The sequence below is a fragment of the Leucoraja erinacea genome, chromosome 14, assembly GCF_028641065.1.
Source record: "Leucoraja erinacea ecotype New England chromosome 14, Leri_hhj_1, whole genome shotgun sequence".
NCBI classification, from domain to species: Eukaryota; Metazoa; Chordata; class Chondrichthyes; order Rajiformes; family Rajidae; genus Leucoraja; species Leucoraja erinaceus.
This window is the reverse complement of record NC_073390.1, coordinates 55171406-55196460: the sequence shown is the minus strand read 5'-3', so window position 1 is coordinate 55196460 and position 25055 is coordinate 55171406. Positions and strand designations below refer to the sequence as shown.

At 42.0% G+C, this 25055-nt stretch overlaps 1 protein-coding gene across 6 annotated transcripts in view; it reads right to left on the bottom strand.

Annotated features, from left to right (window-relative positions):
* gigyf2 (GRB10 interacting GYF protein 2) overlaps nucleotides 1–25055 on the bottom strand; it is a 114286-nt gene that overhangs the window by 78575 nt on the left and 10656 nt on the right. For all 6 annotated transcript variants that reach the window (XM_055646466.1, XM_055646470.1, XM_055646467.1 and 3 more), the window contains exons 3-6: nucleotides 17995–18124; nucleotides 16953–17048; nucleotides 15743–15851; nucleotides 10203–10311 (exon numbers count right to left, since the gene is read on the bottom strand). In XM_055646466.1, coding sequence (XP_055502441.1) covers nucleotides 10203–10311; nucleotides 15743–15851; nucleotides 16953–17048; nucleotides 17995–18124 — 444 coding nt within the window. The remainder of the gene's footprint in view (nucleotides 1–10202; nucleotides 10312–15742; nucleotides 15852–16952; nucleotides 17049–17994; nucleotides 18125–25055) is intronic.

Here is a 25055-nt window from a genome sequence, read left to right as displayed (position 1 = left end):
GTGCGGTAAAAGGAGCAAATTAATAATATTAATATAATATCAAGGGCGGGGGGGATTAAGTGAGTGCGGAGGGTGGTTAATGTGACCTCCTCTCCCCCGCAACCACACGTTGAGGGGACGGGACCCGACTGGTCCCACTTGGTCTAGTATACGATTTTGTTTATTTATTTATTTATTAAAATTAAGTACAATACAGTGGTACCTTTTTTCAGGTGCCAAATATATGTTGGCATGTTACATTCTATGTACAGCTTCATTTTTTTTCTTAAATGAGAGAAAGAGAGTAGGCAATAGAGTAGAAAAAACATGTGATGTGTAGTGTGTGAGGAAAAAAACAAAAGAGAGAGAGTGAGGGAGAGAAGTAAAAAAGAAGAGAGAAAGAGTAGAAAATAGGAGATAGGAGATAAGTATTTATATTCTTGACCATCTTTCACCCAGACCTGAAACAGTTGGTTTTTACGATTTTGTTGCACCATATGCTTCCAAGAAGTCAATAAATGGAGACCAACTCGTTAAGAATTGGTCTGGTTTATCTGTTAGGAGGAATCGCATTTCTTCAAGATGTACTGTCTCCCAACATATTTAATCCAATAATCCACTTTTTAAGCGTTGGTATGGATGTATTTTTCCAAAATTTGAGTAGGGTTTTTTTTGCTATTATTAACCCATAATTTTACTTCGGAGTCACGTGAGTGATTCCGTGAAGACCCCAGCGCAGTGCGCATGTGCGGCATAATCGCACAGCTGTGCAGAACGCGGCCAGCGGGAGTCGGCAGCTCCCGCATCCAAGGAACGTGAGGTAAGTACTTACCTTAATCGGGCCTTGTGGTTTTAGCTCCAGGGGGAGCAAAGTAGAGAGGCAGCGGCCCCCGTTTCAACTCCAGCGAAGGAGCCGACAGTGGAGGGGGAAAGGCGCTAACGGGACCGCACAGGCTGCGGACCGCTGACAGGAAGCTGCGCTGATGCCGGTCCGCTGAACAGCTGTTTGGTGAACAGCAGCGGACCGGCGGGAAGTTCAAAAACCCGACCGGCAGCCCTGCAGACTCCTGACAAGGAGAATCGCTGCCCGGGAACCGCTACAATGCCGCCCTGAAAAACGGCAGGCAGCCTCTACATACAGGTAAGATAAAAATCTTCCCAATTTAACAGGTTCTACAGGAGCCAACTTCCTCCAAAACTGGAACAGGTTGGAGACAGCAAAAATAAGTATTGTCTGTCTCCCCAAGCCAGAGGAGGTCATGGAGTTCACCTCCAGGGAAAAAAGGGGCACTGGCTAAATGCCAAGGGAGCCGACACTCCTACCCCAGTGCTATTGCACTAGCCATCTTCCTGGACGAGGGATTGATGCAACAGCGGAGTTTGAGCTATGCCTCCTCCAATTTATAGCACACCCTTTTGCTCCCTCTTTTGAGGCTAGCTAAGGAGGCCAGGGCTGGGCTGGCTTAAACGCTGGGCAGGCGGACGAGAACAGCAGTATGCCAGGGGAGCAGGATCAGGAAGAGCTACTGGGTGTCGGGGGCCACTACATGGCTCCTCCACGCGACCATCTTCCCAACAAAGCCCTGCAGGAGCAGGCCTTTCTAGAGGCAAATCCGCAGGCAGCTGGGTCAGCAGACTCGCAGACAAGCAGCGAATTCTGAAGCTCCTAACAGAAGGGTCAAGATGTTACCGCCTTTGCTCGTTTTTCCACGGATCATACTCACCTGGCAGGCGAGACGCCATGATCACCAAGGTGGTTCTCCCAGGATGAGACTATCCCATTGCACTACCAGGGTGCTGACGCCTAAGATGTTCCCAAATTTGGGATACTCGACTGAACAATGGTGCATATAGACCTGCCCGCAACCCCAAACATACGGGGCTATGCAAACCGCTGCTGCGGGAAGAGAGGCAGCTAAACCTGTGCGCCTCATGAGGGCAGGCCATGGAACGAGCAGGACATCGCATCCAACACCCAGCTGGCAGCACCCCTCGGCATCCACCAGCAATATCAAACAAGGACTGGTGAAAGCCTGGCGACCGCTTCACATTACCCCCAAAGTTCTTTTAGACAGGGGCCCAGAGCGGAGCCGTGGGAAAATGCGCCGCCCCACCGACAGCACCAGCATACCAGCAAACTAGGCCTTCATGAAAAAACAATAAACATGGAGGTAGGTGGTCTGGTTCCTCCCAGTCTACACTAAATAAGGGTGTTCTACTAACTGCGGGGGGGGGGCATTTACACTTGTTGATAAAGCATGGGATGCTGTCACAAATAACTAAAAATATACTCAACAGTATTAGAGGATAAAAACGAATTCAAATTGGGCATATTACCGCCAGTTCAGCAATGCGCCCAAAGGGCATTTTCTCCCTCTAAGAAAAGAGAAGTGAGAAGGTCAAGCTGAACTAGAAAGGCTCATTACTAAACGGATCATGGGAGTAAACATGAACCATTGGAATTTGTATCGAATATATTCACCAAAACTACAAAAGATGGTGAATGTAGCATCATCATTGATCTAATATCACTAAATAAATCTGTTGAGTATATACACTTTAAGATGGAGACGGGTTTTTGTCACTGCCAGACATCTGATCTCCCAAGGATACCTATGGGGAGCATTGATATGGAAGATGCTAACTATCTTATACCCATACACTAGGATCATTATAGATACCTAAAAAATTTTACCTGGATAATGGATATCCCGGTTAGGGCAACCATGGGAGCATAGAGCATTCCCTATGGTCTACCTCAGCCCTAAACTAATATAAATATTTAAAAAATGGCCATGAAAATATTAAGAAAACAAGCATAATCATGGCATATATTGGATGATATCCTCAGATTAGGGGAAACAAAGGAATTAGCTGTGGCAGCAGTTCTAGCTACGAAACAGCTCTCTAAAGCTCTGAGGTTTATCCCACGCCCAGATATACCAGAATTGAAGCGTTAACTACCAAGGATTATCTGGGCTTCAATAATAATTCCGTCCATATGACTGTTACTTTGCCAAGGTACTTGGGTCACTATAATCAAATCATGAATGTACCCACTGAAGCTATATCACAATTAAGGTGGTGGGCAGACATATATTTGGCATAGTTCTCAGCCCTATTATCATCACCAATCCCAACTTGGATATTAAAAACCGATGCCAGTACTTTAGGCTGGGGAGCAACTAAACTCCATATCCAGCACAGGTAACAGATGGACCAATTCACAAACATCGTTACTACACATACCGGGCATCAACTACTTGGGATTGGTGATCGCCTATTGGGCTAAAAAACTTATGCATTTCAAATGCAGCATGTACATATGTGGTTACGGATTGATAATACTATGGTGGTGGCTTATATCAACCATATGGGGAGCATAATAATCATTATTGTGCAACAAATTGGTCAAACAAATCTGGCAATGGTGTGTCAAAAGACATTTTAACTATCAGCTGCCTATGTCCTAGGAAGCTAGAACACAGTGGGAGACACCATGTCACGGGGTAAAATTTATGATTACATTGAATAGATGTCAAACCCAAAATATCTGCTAAAGGTATTAAGCAGTTTGAAAGCCAGATATCAATTTGGTTGCACAAGACGGAATCACCAGTAACCTATGTATGTGACTTAGGAACCAGATTAGAGGCAGCAGCGATAGATGCCTACACGCTGGAAGGGGGAATTTCTGCTTTGCCTTCCTCCCTTCTGCCTCATCAGACGGGCACTTCGCAATACAGATGGGATCTGTCTCCGAGGTATTGAACGTGCCCGACCGGCCTACACAGCCATGGTTCCCAGTTCATCACGACACGGTGGGCGAGTCACCTATGGATTTCCCTAGTGGACCATGGTTGCTGACTCAACCCAGTATCAGGCACAAGCCACCCATGCCAGGGAAACATCAAACTCCTGGGTGCAGGTTTTGAATAGACCTTACCAGGGACTGGGACTATCCAAAGGAACCATTACCACCATGTCGGCATCCCTGCGAACAGTCACTAAAAGCTAACATGGGTAAAATACTGCCACGACGCAGGGACAACGAACTATTCAACCACTGACGTATTGGAGTTCCTGGAACATCTACACCATGACTATAAGGTGAGTTACAGTGCCGTAAATACAGCATGGAGCGCCTTATCTGCTTATCTAAAACAGCATGTCAGCAGAGCATGGGATCCCATATCTCAGAGAATGGCACCAGCCAGATCCCTCAGCTTGCTCAATCTATGTTAAAAACGCTCATGCTTATGGCTCTCGTACACGCTCACAGAGTCCAGTCACTCCATAAGACTAGACTGGATAACATGGTGATTACCCCAGACGCATCACGTTCATATTCTAGGTCTGGTAAATCTAACTCGCAGGTATATGGGACTAGGCGAGATTATGAGTTCGGCACGGACTAGTAGGGTCGAGATCGCCTGTGTTTTCCGTGCTGTAATCGTTATATGGCTATATGGACCAGGAACGCCCAATTAACTGGTGGGATTCCGGGCCTACCCACCAGAGTCCAGGTTGAGTGTGGTGACCCATCTACTACTATATATAGACACAACCCACAATCTTAGAGGGAGAGGAAAGCCTATGGGTCAACCACAGAAACCCCAAGACGGGGTACGAGCCAAACCACTCCAAGGTGGCTCAAACAGGTACTGAAAGCTGCCGGAATAGATAATAATACATTTTAATCCCATTCCACTAGGGCAGCATTGGTATCAGCGGCTGAACGAATGGACATCCCGGTTGACCACATTCTCAATACGGCAGAATGGTCAAGGGAACGACGTTCAGAACAATTTTTATTATAAACCGTTGATAAACCTGATTTAATTGCAGGAAGAATATTACAAACTGCAATATTAATTTAAGCTCAGGGGAGCTCTTTATGTTGTTATTGTTAACAAATACCTTTCTGTTTCTTTTGAAAGCAGATCCACTGGTTGATTACGATAACACTTCCTCCTTCAAAAACTTCGGCAGTGAGTGAAATAAAAACTGTTACACGGTTTGAAATCACAGACTTTGAAGTCTTCACGGAATCACTCACGTGACTCCGAAGTAAAATAGTAAGATTAAACGAGTACTTACCAGTATGAAGTTTGATCTGTATTTTATGAGGAGTTACGGTGAGGTATTACGTGCCCGCCGCTCCCACCCTCAATATATAGATCAAACTAATAAACTGATGTCTCATGATCTTTACTATCTTACTTCAAATATTGTGTCTATCCTGTGATTTCACACCGCTGCTTCGAAGTATGCCGCACATGCGCACTGCGCTGGGGTCTTCATGTAATACCTCACCGTAACTCCTCATAAAATACAGATCAAACTTCATACTGGTAAGTACTCGTTTAATCTTACTATTAAAAAATGAATTTTGAAATGTGTTTCATTTATTCCCGTCTCCCGTTACTCCAAGTATAATAATTTTTATCTTGAATAACTTTGTAAATATCAAAAATATCACACCAGAATTTATGGAGTTTTATGCAGGAAACAAAAACATGTGTTATAGTGGCATTTTGAGATAGACATTTGTCAAAAATGGGAGAAGTATTTGGATAAAATTTATTCAGTCTATTTTTTGAATAATATAATCTATGTAGAATTTTGAATTGAATTGTTGTGTCTTACATTAATCGAACATTTATGTATATATATCAGACTTTTCCCATGTTTCTTTCGTGATTTTTATCATTAGTTCTCCTTCCTAATCTTCTCTAAGTGCCTCTGTCGATGGTAGTTCTATATTTAAAATACTATTATATAGATATGATATTAATTTCTGTGAGTCAGCCTTAATATTCATTGCTTCTTCCAATGCGTCTGAAATTATAGTTTGATGCCTTTGTATATATTTCTTCATAAAATCGCAGATCTGAAGATATTTAAAATATTGGTTGTCATTCAACTTAAATTTTATTTGTAATTGTTGGAATGATAACAGATTTCCCATTTCATACATATCACCGATCCTTTTAATTCCCATTCTTTCCCATTAGTTGTATGTTTTATAATTAAGAGATGGTTTAAATGAAGGATTATTCACTTTTGGCATTAACACAGATAGGTTTCTTAATTTTAAAGTTAATTTTATTTGTTTCCAAATTCTTATTGTATTATGGATAATTGGGTTATTCTTATATATTGTGTTATTCAGTTTTATCGGGGAGAAGAGGACCGTTCCTATATCGCAGGGAGAACAATCCTCTTTCTCCATTCTTATCCATTCTGTCTGTTGAGAAGAGCTGTTCAACCAATAAATTATATTTTTAATATGCACTGCCCAATAATAATACAAAAAGTTCGGAAATGAAAGTCCCCCAACATCTTTGGGTTTACACAGGTGTTTTCTTTGAATTCTATGTGATCTATAGTCCCAAATAAAGTTGGTAATAATTTAATCTAGTTTTTTTTTAATGTTTTGGTATATATATTGGTATAGATTGAAATAGGTATAATATTTGAGGTAATAAAATCCTTTTTATAGCATTTATTCTGCATATCAATGACAACGGAAGCTTTTTCCAGAATTTAATCAACGCGTTCAATTTATTCAATAACGCCATAAAATTAGCGTTAAATAATGATTTGTATCTTCTAGTAATTTGAATACCCAAATACTTAAATTTTTCTGTTGCAATTTTAAAGGGGAATTTTAATAACCGAGTCGTTTCTTGAGGCTTTAATGACATAATTTCACTTTTATTCCAATTTATTCTGTATCCTGAAAAAGAACCGAATTCCTCTATTAAATTTAATAAGGTTGGAATACTCGTTTGTGAGTTAGTAATATATAAAAGTATATCGTCTGCGTATAACGAGATTTTATTATTTGAGTCCTTAGTATTATATCCCTGAATATTCGGATGAATTCTTATACTTTCAGCCTAAGGCTCTATCATAAGGGCAAATAGCAGGGGTGATAATGCACATCCCCGCCTATTGCTCCTCGACAATTGGATATTTGTAGATAACATATTATTAGTTAATATTCTTGCCGTCGGTTTGTCATATAATATTTTTACCCATACAATAAAATTCTCTCCCATATTAAATAGTATACTATTAAAAGTCTCATCTTATTTCTATGTGTGTGTCTGTGATTGTATTTCCACCAAAACGGTGCACTGTAGTGCTACATTTTTTGCAGAACCGTACTGAGCTATTTCCCATCGTCGGTCTAATGAACTTTCCATCAAATTTGATGTAATATTTCACGTTATTGATATTTAAAGGTTTACAAATGCCAACTTTTACAAGATTTTTACTGTTAAAATCCTTCCTGCCAGCTTCCAACAATCGTCGCTACAAGGTTGCAATGCAGGAACACTCTGTGCTTCCACCAACATTTTATCTGCATGGGATATCACGGTCCTCCACCCGACATTTGCAACAATGTTGCCATCATGGAACACTTACTCCTGCTTCTGCCAGCACAGGAGGGGGAGAGGCCAGGGAAAGTGGAATTGGAAGTGCTGGGGGAGGCAGGGGAAGTGCAATTGGATTTTTTTTAAGTCCACTGCTGGGGAAGGCAGGTGAGTGGTGGAATATTGTGTTGGGGAAACGGGTTGCATTGGGGACAAAGCCTCCAGTCTGATAAGGACCCAACGGGTCCCACTTGGACTAGTATACAATAAAAATGTCAATAAATTCAACACTAGTAATGGTCACACCCCTTTGAAAATAATATTTTGATATTGTAATACAAATCAAAGATTTTGCAAAAATAGCCTTTCAATATTTCCAGAGCAGATTTTAGAGCAATGGAGTGAAAAATGAACAAATATGTAAATTTTTATAATACTTTAAACAATCATAGGTTGTCCCAAAGTACGTCACAGTTAACAATGTTTTTTGCAGCTTGTCATTATTGTGTTGCAGGGAATTTAAAAAAATTGCAATGTAATGCAATAGAAGAATAACATTCTCAAAACAAAAATATACTGATGAAACTTAAATGAGCATTAGGAAACTATCAGGAACAAATTTCAAACAAAACGTTAGGATTTCATTTCAAAAGCTTGCAATGTATAACAAAAAAATGCAGAAATTCAGTGATTTACAATGCTGCAGTGTTTTTATATAGCTCTCAGCTAAAACTTAAGCAAGAACTTTTCAGAGCAAACCGGAATACCAACTTTTACTTAAAGGTTTTAATTTGCAGCAATCACCAACATAACCTTTTCATGAGTAACTTTATTGGGGGGGAAATGGTAAATCTATTTACTAGTAGATGAATAGCAATAATTCTTGAAAGCTAAGCACAGCTTTACATGTTAGAAATACAAATTTATAATCATCAAATTCAAGATACCGACATACGTTAAGATGCAAAAACACTCCCAAAATCCTAGTGGACGTGTTGTACGTATAGCTCTCAATGCTTTAATACAGGCTACACAACTGACCTTTGGAATTATCAAATGAATTGGTGTTGTAGGTCCTAACAACAGCTCTTCCTAATTTCTACTATAAACCAACCATTATTGCCAGCAACAACATAATGAAACATTCTTTAGTTTTATTGTATGGCTGTATGGTTATCTCATTTCACTGTGGCATCTGGCACATGTGACAAATAAACGTATCTTGTAAACAAACTGGACTTTGTTTAGGAAGTCGATTAAAAAAATCAAATTATTTTCGCCCCAACTTTTTGGCATGTTATAAACTTACTTAGATTTGCACATCATCATCAATATAATGTGCATTCTGCTCATCTACTCCACGGGCTGGCTTGATTTACAATCCTCATCAGGAAAAGAGAATGATTTAGAATTTGAGGTATAAAAAAACAATGCCAATAATGGTAATTTAAATGCAATGACAGCACATAAATTAAATCAACCCCAAAATTGCAAACCTAATTCCAGAAATACCATGTTTTAAAAGATCAATCTGCTATTGTGCTACACTATAATACTTAATTGCTGCACATAACAATTTTGGCTCAAATTTTTGGATGATTCGACAGAAAAACTTCAAAGCTCTGAATGTTTGTACGTTTGAAGAAAGCAGTCTGAAAGGCACATTTTACTTTAATTTGTAAATTTATTCTGATAATCCAATTAACGCATTATAATTTTTCAAATATTTATTTTTGCTGGCTGAGTAATCCAAAGTAAATCTTTCAATACACTGGCTATTGTACGAGTTGCAAAAGTGTAAAAATCAATATGATTTGTTTTAAAAAACTGCAGCCTCAATTTTTCCCATTATAACAAGAATCAGGCCTTCAGATACAGATTTATTTTCACTCTGCAGTCATTAACTACATAGTATCCATAAAACTCCATATTAAAGGGCCTGTCCCATCAGCATGCGACTGCATGCGGCAAGCGCGGCCTAACGTGGTCGCTTGAGTCGTACGGCCTCGCGGGACCGGTCCCACTTCGAGCTGGTCCCAACATCGCACAGGGCTCCGAAAAACGGACACTGTTCAAAAATTCCGCGCAGCAATGGCCTGCCCGCAGCTGCATTGAAGCCGTACGCAGTGCCTTGACGGGCGTGCGCAACGTCCCGACGTCGTACGCACCGCCTTAACGGCATACGCCTAGCGCGAACTTCCCGTGGACTTCAAGTCAACTCGTATGGGATCACTCGATCTCCGCGCGGCCCCCCGCTTCCGGTTTGGTCTCGCTCGCCGCATGTAGTCGCATGCTCGTGGGACAGGCCCTTTACTTCTTGAATGCAAGACTTGGGAGATTATTTTTAAAAGCCTCTTTGAAATAAAGACTAAATCTACTGATACTTACATATATCCTGTTGTAAGAAACAAAATATGACACTTGTGTTCAAGTTTTTGCCATACCTCACAATTGTAGGCAAATTGTTAAATGTGGGGGAATTGTTGAGAATGTGTGGAGAAGAAAAAATGGGATTAAAATGGATTAATACAAATGGATGGTTGATAGTTGGTGTGGACTAATTGGGCCAAAGGGCAAGTTTCTATGCTGAATTTCTATGACTGATTGGTGTTAAGGAAAAATGACATGAATAAATGTAAGTTGAATTTGGGGAAAATCTTGTAATGAAGACAAGATAGACTTAGATAAATTCATAACAGGGGAAGCTCAAGAAAGACTGAAACAGTGATGGAAACAGTTAATTGTTTGGTTATTCATACCATTGAAAATGTAAGTTTCTAGAGAAGTAACTGAATTGGAAATAAGTTCCACAGTAATGTTTTAAATACATCAACTCACCTTTCTTCCCAACTTTGCGATCTGTGCATTTCTCGCACCCCTCGACCAAACCCGACTTCACCTTCATCAAAACTTCTTTGGTAAAAACCACCTTCACCTCGTCCGCGACCTGAAGAATTAAAAAAAAAAAATAGAACTTAGCAAATTTTAAATTATAGAAGTTTTTATCCAGTTTCTTGTTGTGCTACACATGACGTATTTAAGCACAATACATTTCTCAATGTTGTCAATGCACCAAGTAAACATAGCATGGTAAAAAAATTACTAAATATTGAACAAATATACTGCACCAGAACTGCTATAAACTAAGGAATTTTCTCAACCGGTGACAAGAACGGAATCCAGTCCAGATGGATCAAAAGATAAAAATGGTTTCAAATGTTTGACATAATCAGTGCAGCATTAACACATGTGACTGTGGAAACCAGGTATATATGTCTAATCGATGTAACCCCCAAGATAACACTTGATTAACATGCTTATTCTTAATTCTGACCTATCATTAAACATCAACGGAGGTTGTGTCCACTACACATGATGAAGTTGTTTATCTGCAGATACTGTGTGCAGTCATGGGAGAAGGTTCTCAAGTGAAAATACAGGATATGAAGCACATCCTGACAAAATATTCAGATATGACAAATTTTCTATTACTGATCCCCATTGGCATGGCCCCCTCTGTCAGTTGTCCAATAAAGTCTAAAAGGAAAAAGCTGAACAAAAAGCTTTTCACGTGACAATAAGCTAAACTAACACCTAAACTAACGGATCTCAGTGGAAGGGTACGTAAAAAGTTCAAGACTTTCTCTGTAAAGCTTAAGAAACTACAACAAGGGCATAGACTGCCCAGGAACCGAAATATCATGAAGGAAATATGCAGCATTTTCCATTAGTCCATGGTGACCTTGTTGTCCCAATTAAACTTGAGTCCCACAGCACAACCTAGAGGCAAGAGAGTGATAGGTCAAGGAAATGTTGCCTTGCCAACAGCTGCAGTATGGCAAGCACCTCAGGCTATCTGAGAAACTTGCTGAAAGTGTGATACTGAATAGTCACAGAATTTACCATTCAGGAAGTGAAGACAGGGAAAATTCAGGGTTTACAGGAGGACTCTAGAGAGCCACAAGAACAATCTATATCAGAATATTTGGAATGATCATAGTCCCTGCAAACATACAGGCATGGAAATCGCTATAAAAATATGGAGGGGACCGGGGGACAGAATTTCTTGGCGGCCGCGCGCACGCGCACACTCACGAGATTTCTTCGCCAATAGACAGCAACTGTAAAAAAAATTAAATGAACATAAACTGCAACAATTTGCATAGAACAGCCTCTTCTGTCTGCACTAGCCTGGAAGCTTAATTCAAGGTGACGGTGATTTTCATTGCCACAGGCACAGTAGTCAAAACAGCAATAGGTATGTGCAGAAATGAAAGTATAATCAGTACTTCCTGCAAATTATTTGCAAAAAGTATTGAATGAGACCTTTTTCCCTTTGTTTCAATGTATTCAATGTATATTCAGATACTGGCTTCAGAGTTAGCCTCAATTGCCTGGTAGCATGCAAACCCCGCAGGAAATCTGCTCAAGGATGCACGGCAGAGTCCAATAACTGGAGAGGTTACTTCTGCAATCTCCAACAGTATATCAGCAGTCTCCACTCATGGCCCCTCCAAGATGAGAAGGAAATGTTTCTCCAATAAAATCAGTGCAGGTGCTGTACACGAGTCCAAGGTAACACATAAAACTTAGTTCAGATTGTGTATGTTCCCAGAACATACAAGCATGATACAATTAAAGCAGGGAGTGTACTGCACTGAAATTCAAGTACTGAAATTAATATCATCCATGCACGTGCAAAGTGCAGTACCAAGTAATCCTGTTTAAGAACAAACAGCAATTATGAAATCTGGGCATTTGGCAATGCTTTCATGATTAGCACGCTTATAGATTTTCCACCGCAGACAGATAAAAACAATATACTGCATAACTGAATGTCTAGCACCAACATATGAAAATAAAAAAAACCTACAGATTCTAGAAATCTGACAATTAAAAATTGTTGGAAAAACTCAGATCAGGTAAGATCCGGGGAAAGAAAAACAAGAGTTTACATTTAGGTCAAAGATGCTTTGTTAGATCTGGGAAGGAGAGATAAAAAGTTAAAACAGAAATATCTGGAGTTAAAACATAGAAAGAAATTTAGTTTAGTTTAGTGTGTAAGAAGGAACTGCAGATGCTGGCTTACACCAAAAATAGACACCAAATGCTGGAGTTACTCAGCGGGTCAGGCAGCATCACTGGAGAAAAATAGTTGATTTTGCAGGTCGCGACTCTTCTTCAGACTGAGAGTCAAACTAAGAGTTTAGTTTAGTTTATTTTAGTTTAGAGAAACAGCGTGGAACCAGGCCCTTCGGCCCATCGAGTCCACGCCAACCAACGAAGATTCATTAGTTCTATCCTACAAACTAAGAACAATTTACAGAGACCAATTAACCTACAAAGCTATACATCTTTGGGATACAGGAGGAAATCGGAGCACCCAGAAGAAACCCACACTGTCACAGGGAGAATATGCAAATTCCGCACAGAAAGCACCCGAGGTCAGGTTCGAACCCTGGTCTCTAGCGCTGTGAGGCAGCAGCTTTACCAGCTGTGTTATAGGTATGTATAAATATATATACGTATATTCAGCATGGCTTTGTACATGGGAAATCATGTGGCATAAATTTGATTTGAGTTTCTTTTTAACGAGGTCACCAAGAGGATTGATAGTGGATGGCAGTGGGCATTGTCTACATGGACTTTAGCAATGCCTTTGGCCAACTCTCACATGTAAGGCGAGTCCCGAAGATCTGATAACATGGGATTCAGGGTGAACGAGCAAATTAGATACAAAATTAGCTTGGTGGTCGGAGTGAGAGTGTGGAACTGTTTTTCAGAATGGAGACCTGTGACTAGTGGTATGCCGCAGAGATCTGTGGGTCAACTTTCTTTCCATACGGAGGAAAGGGGTTATATGTAACAAGCTTCCAGGTGGATAGCTAATGTTATCCCACTTTTCAAGAAAGGAGTGAGAGAGAAAACTGGGCATTACAGACCAGTTAGCCTGGCTTCGGTGGTGGGAAAGATGCTGGAGTCAATTTTATTGCATAGCAGTAAAAGGATTAGTCCAAGTCAACGTGGATTTATGAAAGGGAAATCATGCTTGACTAATCTTCTGGAATTTTTTGAGGATGTGACAAGTAAAATGGATGAAGGGGTTCCAGTGGATGTAGTGTAACTAGACTTTCAGAAAGCCTCTGATAAGGTCCCGCACGGGTAGACTGGTGACTAAAATTAGAGCACATGGTATTGGGGTAAGGTGTTGACATGGATAGAAAATTGGTTGGCAGACCGGAAGCAAAGAGTAGGAGTGAACGGGTCCTTTTCAGAATGGCAGACAGTGGCGAGTGGAGTGCCGCAAGGCAGTGCAGCGAAGGTTTACAAGATTAATTCCTGCAATGAGGGGATTGACATATGAGGAAGGGTTAAGTAGGCTGGAACTCTACTCTTTGGAGTTTAGAAGAATGAGAGGCGATCTCATTGAAACATATAAGATCGTGAGGGGCCTTGATCGGGTGGATGCACCGAGGATGTTCCCAATGATCGGGGAAACTAGAACTAGGGGACATAGTTGCAGAATAAGGGGGGGCTCTTTTAAAACTGAGATGAGGAAGAACTTCTTCACCCAGAGGGTGGTTAATTTATGGAATTCACTGCCCCAGGGAGCAGTGGAAGCAGAAACTTTAAATATATTTAAGACTAAAATAGATGTTTTTTTTAGCTGCCAAGGGGATAAGGGGCTACGGGGAGAGGGCAGGGATATGGACCTAGGTATGGTTAGTATAGTAAGACCTGAGTGATCTCCTGGACAAGTGTCGATCGCCTAGATTGGGGTCGGAGAGGAATTTCCCGGATTTTTTTCCCGAATTGGACCTGGGTTTTTATCCGGTTTTTTGCCTCCCCCAGGAGATCACGAGGTTCTTGGGGTGGAGAGGGGTGATAGCGGTATAAAGGGGAGGGTAGTGTCTTGTGTTCTGTGTCTTGTGTCTACTGTTTGTGGGTAAGTGTGTCTGTTTAGTGTTCAGCCATGAGCGAATGGCGGTGCGGGCTCGATGGACCTGGTGGTCTGCTCTCGCACCTACTTTCTATGTTTCTATGTTTCTATGTGTTGGGGCCGCAACTGTTTACCATATATATTAATGATTTTGAAGAGGGAATTAGGAGCAAAATTAGCAAGTTTGCGGATGACACAAAGCTGGGTGGCAGTGTGAACTGTGAAGAGGATGTTAGGAGGTTGCAGGGTGACCTGGACAGGTTGAGTGAGTGGGCAGATGCGTGGCAGATGCAGTCAATGTGAGGTTATCCACTTTGGCGGAAAAAACAAGGGGGCAGATTATTATCTCAATGGGGTTAGGTTAGGTTAGGTAAGGGGGAGGTGCAGTGAGACCTGTGCGTCCTTGTACACCGGTCACTGAAAGTTGGTTTACAGGTACAGCAGGCAGTGAAGAAAGCTAATGGAATGTTGGCCTTCATAACAAGAGGATTTCAGTATAGGAGTAAAGAGGTTCTTCTGCATTTGTATAGGGCTCTGGTGAGACCACATCTGGAGTATTGTGTACAGTTTTGGTCTCCAAATTTGAGGAAGGATATCCTTGTAATTGAGGCAGTGCAGCGTGGGTTCACGAGATTGATCCCTGGGATGGCGGGACTGTCATATGAGGAAAGATTGAAAAGACTAGGCTTGTATTCATTGGAGTTTAGAAGGATGAGGGGGTAATCTTATAGAAACATATAAAATTATAAAAGGATTGGACAAGCTAGATGCAGGAAAAATGTTCCCAATGTTGGGCGAGTCCAGAACCAGGGGCCACAGTCTTAGAATAAAGGGGAGGTAATTTAAGACTGAGGTGAGAAAAAATGTTTTCACCCAGAGAGTTGTGAATTTATGGAATTCCCTGCCACAGAGGGCAGTGGAGGCCAAATCACTGGATGGATTTAAGAGAGAGTTAGAGCTCTAGGGGCTAGTGGATATGGGGAGAAGGCAGGCACGGGTTATTGAAAGGGGAGGATCAGCCATGATCACAATGAATGGCGGTGCTGGCTCGAAGGGCCGAATGGCCTCCTCCTGCACCTATTTTCAATGTTTCTCTGTTTCTATGTATGAAGTGGCAGAGGCAGGTACAATCACAATGTTTAGAAAACATTTAGGCAGGTACATTCATAGGAAAGTTTTGGATATGGGAAATGCAGACAAATTGGACAACTTAAGTAGGCAACTTAGTTGGCATGGGCAAGTTGGGCCGATGGTGCTGTTATCTTGCTGTATGATTATGCCTCTGAGGTCCTAATATTTGACATAGCAAGTAGATGCTCTGACAATTAATTAATTACTATGAAGCATATGCACTGATTTCCTTAAATTGTTGAGCCATTAAGCAGGCATCCATCGAGTGGCAAATCAAATTTAGGATGCTGAAATTTCTGATGCTTACCTCTGCCTCTTGAGGAACTTCTACCTCTTGCCGCCCCTACCACTGTTCCTCCACCTCGTCCCATTAATCTTAGGACTGCTGCACTATTTACAGACATGGAGAAATTTCTCTGGTGGATTTGAACAAAGAACAAAAATCAACCAGTCAAAAAGTCATAAAAAGATACAAATTATTTGTCGAACTGCCAAAGTTTAATGAATTTTTCCAAACCAAGCCCAAGATACACCTATAATCTAAGTACAATATAGCATAATTGGGAATAATTTAATCAGAATGTACTCATGTATATTTTACGAACACAAGTTCTGCCGTTCACTTGCTGCCCAAGCACCATGTGCAGATGCTGTTTAAACATTGTACCAACATCTTAGACCCCCTTCGGTCATGGCTGACCGACCATGGGTGTCTCCAGGGTGCTATTCCCTATATGGAGGACGTCTGTGCATGACTTTGTTTAATGTTGGGAGACTGGTGCACAGACAGCCACCCCATGGTCCTTGACAGATCTGGATCAGGACCCAGTGGCATGAAGTCCAAGATGACCGGAGACCCTTTTCTGCTGCAGCCTTCATCCACCTTCCCAACTGTTGTAACGCTCCACTAACGTCAGCCATCGTCCTCCACCTGTTCCACCGTTGAGGTCTTGGTTGGATTGCTCTTTGTCAGAAACCTCCCCCTCGACCTTACCGCCAAGGGTGGCCCTACCAGGAGCATAGCTCCAGACGGCATCGCTCTCAGGATCACAGGTCCACATAAGCTTCTCCACCACGACAATGTGACAATCCATGGAGTGCACTGTAACAACAAGTGCTTTACTATTTATATAACTTGTTTTTAAGTACTCCTCAGTGCATCATGAACTTCACTGCAAAACTATTTATTGTGCATTCCTAAAGATCTGAGGTAAAAAACTAATTATGGAACACTCGCAATATCATGAGATATTGAACCTGATGAATTTGACTCAGTAATAATGAAGATACAACTTAATGTTCAAGTTAAGAATGTGTGCACCTTGGAGAGCGGGGTGATACCTGACCCAGTATGTTTGAAAAACAATTGGTCCGATGAAAGTAACTAAATTCTCTAACGCTCCTATGAACAAAGTTCAAATGTTTAAGAAGTTTCTACTGTGCAAAACCAACCTAAATAAAATGATGTTTTACCATTAAAAGTAGTAACCATTTTCTTACTCTATTTATTTACCTACCTGTTCTTCTTCTGTAAAAGGTACAAGTGCTAAAGGTGGCAGGGGCTCCTCTTGCAAAATAGGAAGAAACTCTTTATCATTTAGGTCGACAGGAACCTAAATTATATAAAGACGAGAATTAAAGCAGCAATAAATCGTACCATCTTCTTTATCCAAAACATTACAGATTAAAAGAATAACGTCGGTACAAAAGCTAAAACATCACCATAACTTGACTCTAGCGGATCAAACAGTCTATCCACATCCTCCAGAGAAACTGCCTGACCTGCTCCAGCGTTAGGTGTTTTACTCAATATTCCAGCATCTGTAGTTCCCAGTCTACAACACCATAACTAAATGTACAAGCTTAGACTGGAAACAAAAGCTGAATAGTAATATCATAATGCTCAAAAGCATTCCAAGAACAAATTTCAGGCAACTAGCTTTCTCATTTTGTTTCCCCCAATTTAACTATCATCAGGAAAATACTGAAACTCCTGAACAGCAATTTCTTTACTCACAAATAAGATTTTTACACAACTCAATTACTATTGAAATTCAATTACATTTGTTGCAAAAATGGAGCAGACAGAAGAGTGAATTTAAGATACTTTCCTGATTTAGTCTGAGATTTTGCATGATAAGATGAATAATTATTCTGGCACATCTTTCGCTAACGTTGCTGCACAAAATTGCTGCAATATCTTTAATTATATTTCTATAAACGTTTATTACACAATTATCAAAATACTAGTGTCCTAACTGAAGATCATTTAATTATGTTACGAGTTAATGCAATTTTCAATTCCATATAATTTGTTTTAATTCTCTAATATATAATCATATATCAGGATACCGAGTTGGATGATCAGCCATGATCATATTGAATGGCGGTGCAGGCTCGAAGGGCCGAATGGCCTACTCCTGCACCTATTTTCTATGTTTCTATGTTTCTAATCATAACTCAGAAAAGGAATTGGATCATTTTCAACTAATTCTATCGGAGTTAACAACTACGAATTTCCAAAACAATCATGCAACTTAATAAGCAATCAAGACATACCTTAAGATCCTTTATATAAAGTGCTAGCATTTCTTCCCTTCCATAACGGTAATCCGCTAACTTATACTTTGGAAATGCTGGTGAGAGGGGTGGAGAGGTAATACTTCCTCCACTTGACAATGCACGGAGCCTAAGAGAAAGGAGAAAACACTTTGACTTTCAGCAATGGAGGCACTAACACTTGTTTATTTCACTAATTGGTGATATTTAATTTATGTTTTACACAATTAGTGTAATTTAAAAAAAATGTACCTAAGTATTTTCTCGCTGCCCGAAAAGGAATGTTACCTTCTGTTAATATTTCCATGTTAACATACCATCTATTGTACAAATTGGGACTTGCCCTGTGCAAATATGTGGCACTCAACTATTTTGATAAAAGGTTCTGAATAAATTTATATTGAATAATAAGCAAACTTAGCAATTATAGTTATTAACTTGTTGAAAATTATGCTTATTCTTAGTTATGGAATTCTAACATATGAATGCCGCTGAATGTTAAGATATAAATAAGCAGGTGCTTCTACTGCCCAATCCTAGATATAGTTCAAGTGCCAATTAATTGTATTTATTGACAATACAGTGTTTTGCCAATGAAGGTAGGGCAAGGCAAATGATTAACAGCAAATAATCAACTGTTCTTCAAGTAGTTAAATTATTCAGAAATTAATGTGACTACAGAACATATAATTACCCCATAAATTGCAGCAAATGGAAAGTTATATGTAAATTGTTGAATAATATCAATTAACACTAATGCAGTTTGATTTTCAAAGTGGTAGTATACAATAATGTTCACTCTCACTGACAATACTGACACTAACTTGATCCTTGCAAGTTTTTCAGAAATAGACCTTTTAAGAGATTAAATGTCTTGATAAAACCTTAATTGTGCACATTTTCAATACCCAAAGCTTTTCAAAACAATTGTTCCCAGTTTATATAAGAGCATTTGTTTAAACAGAAGTTCACACCTCAGCAAAAATGTATTACCTCACTTAATTCATCAAGAGAGAGTACCTTTTTACTTCAACCCAAACCCAAACAACCATTTGCAGGTAGTGCTTTTTTACCTCTAACCATATTTTCATTTTCAAACCAAATTAAGAGTACTCATAATGCTGTAGACATTTGTCAGTGTCATTCAAAGCTCTGATTGAGGCACACCACTTGCAGAGACTGATTGAGGCACACCACTTCCTGGTTTTATATTCCCTCCCTCTCCCTCCAGCGGGGGCAGCAGAGAGAATGGGGAATGTTGTAAAAACATTAATATCTCTGTCAATTTTCATCGACAGGAAACATCCTCGGCACACATGCGGCGGAGGGGTGATCTGAGCGAGGTGGCCAAAAATGACGACCGTAGGTGGCGGCGTCATCTGGGAAACCGCAGCACAAAAAGCCAAAACCGGTCATCAAGAACAGAGTTTTAGTAATATAGATGGGTACATAAAAAAGAAAAAATGTTTTGAGGAGTGCATAATTGAATGTAAAAGTGAATGAGGTAGCGAAATGGAAAAAATGACGGAGTTTCAAGACGGAGTGCTGGCGGACCAAGGAATCAAAGGCCGAATCTGGCACCCACAAACCCACACACCCAGTTTTAATATATAATAGATAGATATGCTAAGATTTTATATGTATTTTATGATGTTTTTATATGCAATGTATTTTTATGTAATGTTTTCCCTTGTCTGGTAAGTGTGGGGCAAAGATACTAGGTGCGGGGTGACGGAGGGTCGGAGGGAATGACGAGCCCGCACAGCAGCAACGGCAGCGACTCCACCTCCTCACGCACCCCGCCCGGAGGGGGGCTCTGAGCGAGGTGGCCAATGAGCGAGGTAACGGCGTCATTCAAACCGCAGCACAAAAAGCCAAAACCGGTCATCAAGAACAGAGTTTTAGTAATATAGATGGGTACATTCCGAAAAAAATGTTTTGAGGAGTGCATAACCTGCACCGTAAAAGTGAATGAGGTAGCGAAATGGCAGGCGGAGTTTCAAGGGGAGTGCAGCGGACCGAGGAATCAAAGGCCAACTGGCCCACAAACCCTTTGGCGGCGGCACTTGGCGGTGGACAGAGACAGCCAAGGCAGCTGGGCCATTATGCCGGTGATGTCCGAGGAGCTCTGAACTTCCTTCCTCTCCACCTCCTCTGCCCCTTCCTCTCTCTCTCTCTCTCTCACACGTTCCCCTCCATCCCCCTTATCCTGCACCCCCCCCCTGCTCTTCATCCCCACACTGAACCCTATTCAAAACAAACCCTTCAGTCCTCACTGAGGGAGGAAGGGAGTGCCCCCCTTCCCCGTATGAAGCACCTGCCCCCCCCCCCCCCGCACCCCGATCTATTGGCAATCCTGTACTGATCGACTTTCCCAACTCACTTGATTCTCCTGCACACTCCCCATCCATCCTAGGCAGCTGGTCCCCATCCATCCTGTAATGATCTCCCCTTCCTTAATCCCTGTACTGGACCCCCCACCCCCCTCCCCCCATTTATCCAGCAACCCCTGCTCCATCCATCCATCCTGTAGTGATCTCCTCATTACATCCTGTACTGGATCTCCCCCCCCCCCCCCCCCCATCCTTTACTGATCCCCATCCATCCCGTACTGATCGTCCCATTCAATCCCCACTGACATCCCCCGCGCTCTCCCCTCACAATTTAACCTACTCCAACCAACACGCACTAATTCCCCTGCCTCAATCCAACCATCCCGCACTGATTGCCTTCTCAACCCCCCCCCCCAATTGACTATGTTTGATAACGGAATGCAATCAAATGTGTTTTAATTCCCAATGTTATTATTTGTTTTAATCCATAAAGATGAATTAAATTGTGAACATGTGAAACATTAATACCGCAGTGTTCAATTGTCATTGCTACCGTTGATACGTTATTACACAATTCATTTTAATGACAAATCAATGCTCTTAATATGAAGTATCAGTACCGTAGTTATTTCATGAGCAACATTCACAACTATTCGTTGGATTTATCCAGGTTTTACTTCTACATCTAATCTGAATGTCCAGTAATGTGCCGTTTTGACACCTTTAAACATATTACCAAAAGAACATTTGCTGCAGTTAGGTACACAAAAATGCTGGAGAAACTCAGCGGGTGCAGCAGCATCTATGGAGCGAAGGAGATAGGTAAGGTTTTGGGCCGAAACCCTTCTTCATACTGATAGGGGGTGGCGGGGAGTAGGAAGGGAAAAGGGAGGAGGAGGACCCCGAGGGCTGGGCGATGGGAGGAGACAGCTTGAGGGCTAAGGAAAGGGAGGAGACATCAAGGGCTAACAAAATTGGGAGAATTCAATGTTCATGCCCACCGGATGCAGGCGCCCCAAGCGGAATATGAGGTGCTGTTCCTCCAATTTCCAGTGTTGCTCACTCTGGCAATGGAGACCCAGGAGAGGTCGGATTGGGAATGGGAGGGGGAGTTGAAGTGCTGAGTCACCGGGAGGTCAGGTAGGTTCTTGCGGACCGAGCGGAGGTGTTCGGCGAAACGATCGCCCAACCTCCGCTTAGTCTCACCGATGTAGATCAGCTGAGATCTAGAGCAGCGGATGCAGTAGATGAGGTTGGAGGAGATACAGGTGAACCTCTGTCGCACCTGGAACGACTGCTTGGGTCCTTGAATGGAGTCGAGGGGGGAGGTGAAGGGACAGGTGTTGCATTTCTTGCGGTTGCAACAGAAAGTGCCCGGGGAGGGGGTGGTACGGGAGGGAAGGGAAGAATTGACAAGGGAGTTGCGGAGGGAGCGACCTTTGCGGAAGGCAGACATTGGGGGAGATGGGAAGAAGTGGTGGGGTCACGTTGGAGGTGGCGGAAATGACGTAGGATTATCTGTTGTATGTGACGGCTGGTGGGGTGAAAGGTGAGGACTAGGGGGACTCTGCCCTTGTTGCGAGTGCGGGGATGGGGAGAGAGAGCAGTGTTGCAGGGTATGGAAGTTTGCTGCAGTTATGTCCTTTGGCCATCTCTTGTCAGTTAGTGTAATGTTTAACCTGTCAGATGGGTATAGTCAGTTTTAACAGCTATTATCATAAAATGCCTTTAGAAATTTCCTTGCAACCTGTATATTTTGTTGTGGATAAATTATGTGGGAACGAAAGTGTTTATGTACCAATAACAATAACGACCCATGCTATGGCCATGTCATGATAATTTTCGGTCCTTCACAGAAAACATGCTTGCATTAATCTGTAGTGTGCATGGTTAAGCATATATGTTACCATGGACCAGGATTTATTGACACAGGTGAATCATATGCTCAATAATTCAACCACATTTTTGTTTGGAAGTGGAAAGAAATAATAGAAATTGCATTCATTGCAACGTGTAAAAAGTGGTTGAGATACTGTATTATAATTTTGCTGCATGTCATTGTAGTATATATCATGTCTTGATTGGTGAATATGTTTAGTGTGTGACTTTATTTGAAGCAGAAATAATATGTGAATGCTTCATTGAGCATAATTCCGACTGGTAACTACGCACTTCGGCCGAGCACATTATCGCACTCGTCATGCAAGCAAGTCTTAAATGACCACCTAAACTGTCATATGGCAACCTAAAAAGCTGCCTAGGTTGACAACAGAGAAAAAAAAAATGAGAGCACTGTATTGCCTTTATTTTTTCCTACGGCCCTCAAAAATGTGCCAAATATATAATGTGTCCCTCATGCTGAAAGGTTTGGAGGCCCCTGATCTAACTAAAAACATCAACTTACAATAAACTACTCCATGTGTAAAAGAAAAAGTTACAAACATATTAATTAGCTCTTTAAAAAAGAAAGAATCCTGTAGATGCAAGGGTATAATTGGGTTTATCAAGTGGGCACCTGCCTTCATTGGTGTTTTGTTGAGTTAGGCCCACAACGCGTCGGGACGGCTCAACAGTTGGTTCTGGCGTCCAGAATAACCCCCCTCAAAACCTGCTCAACCGCCTATGCTACTACGATCTACTAAATAAAGGAAGCTGCAGCCAATTAGCTCACTCTAACAAATGCTAAACACCTGCATCATATCTTTCACTAATCCTAGCCCATCATTAAGCTTGTAACATCACAAATATCACCCTTGCACAAGACTGGGATACACTTGCAGACAACAATTACAAAGAAATACACATACTGCATGTCATACATTTCCTTTCTGCCTCCAACTGACACCATTTCTTCTCCACCAAATCCACCTACTACCGCCTCTGACATTTGCTTTACAGCCTGACGCAAACTCTGTCTGCAAATTCCTAGCACTCCAAATATCCTCATTAATCTTTGCAATCACTCCAATGCAATTGTATCCTACAATAACCAACATGTCTCCCTCTCTGCCCCCCCCCCCCCCTCTCCCTCTCTGCCCCTCACCCACTCTGCCACCACTCTCCCACTCCGCCACCCCTCCCTCGGGAGTGGTGAGTATTGGGACCTATGGGTGAGTGGTGCCCTCGCCCCCTCTCTGCCCCCCTCACGACCCCTCTCCCACTCTAGCCGCGCCTGCAAGTTGGAGTAAAAGGAGCAAATAAATAATATTAATATAATATCAAGAGGGGTGGTTTGTGTGTGACAGTTGGGCATGGTCAGTGTGTGTGACAGTGGGGGGTGGTTAGTCTATGTGTGACGCCGCTGCCCCCCCCCACAACTGCGCGTTGAGGGGATGGGATCCAACGGGACCCACTTGTGTGTGTGTGTGTGTGTATATATATATATATAAAACTCTAAAACTCTGATCTTGTATGTGTATTTTTACATCTTCGCGAAAAAACATTTTTACATTTTCCAGTTGACATTTTTCCCGTCGAGTCCAAAATCACCTTATCTGAACATTTCATGCTTTATTTCTCGACATTATTGAAAATTAAAAAAAAATATCAAAAGACTTTGAATTTAAGCGACGAGCTTTTGCTGATGACGTCACAATGGATCCGCTCTGCGCCGTCTCACAGAATCTACCACGCGCTTCGAGTGACGCCATATGCAAGAAGAAGAACACGAACAAGAAGAAGAACACGAACAAGAAGAAGAACAACAACAAGAACAAGCAGATTCCCCCCTCCCCGCTTATTTAAACAACGCCGCCGGTGGAAGAAAGGACAAGCCCAGAGATGAAGACGGGCCCTGGACTGGAGACTGCGGCAGCCGAACTCGCGGTCCTTGGATCGACACCCGCCCGCTGCCTCGCTCGGAGTCCTCAGGTCGACGCCCGTCCGCCCGCAGCCTCGCTCGAGTCCACCGCCTGCCGCCTGGTGGGGAGGCTGCTGCCGCGGGCAGAGCCCGGCGACTGGGCCTGGGCTGGAGCAGAGCCTGGAGCTGGAGTGAGGGCTCTGCCCCCTCTCTGTCTCTCTGCCCTTCTCTGTCTGCTCTCTACTCTGTCTCTCTGCCCCCTCTCTGCCCTCTCTCTCTCGCCTTCGCCCTCTCTGCCCCCTCTCCCTCTCCCTAAACAGATGCCACCCTGAAGCTATGACCAAGAAAGCACACCAATGCCTCTACTTCCGTTGAAGGCTTAGATTTGGCATGTCCCCTACAACCCTCGCCAACTTCAATAAATGCGTCGTGGAAAATATTTTATCGGGGTGCATCACGTCCTAGTTTGGCAACAGCTCCATCCAAGAACGCAAGAAATTACAGAGAATTGTTGACATAGCCCAGACTATCATGCAAACCAACCTCCCTTCCATTGCCTTCATCTACACTTTGCACAATGCCACCAGCATAATTAAGGACCAGTCTCACCCCGATCACTACCTCTTCTCCCCTCTCCTATCAGGCAAGAGGTACAGATGTTTGAAAACAATGCCTCGAGATTCAGGGACAGTTGCTGTTATTTGGCAACTGAACGATCCTCTCATCAGCTAGTGTGCGGTCCTCACCTCCCATCTACACCATTGGAGATCTTTGAACTATCTTTAATGTTAATCTCCAATGTTAAATCTTGCACTAAATGTTATAGCCTTTATCTGTACACAATGGACGGCTTGATTATAATCATGTATAGTTTTTCCTTTGATTGCATAGCATGCAAACAAAAGCTTCTCACAGTACCTCAATACATG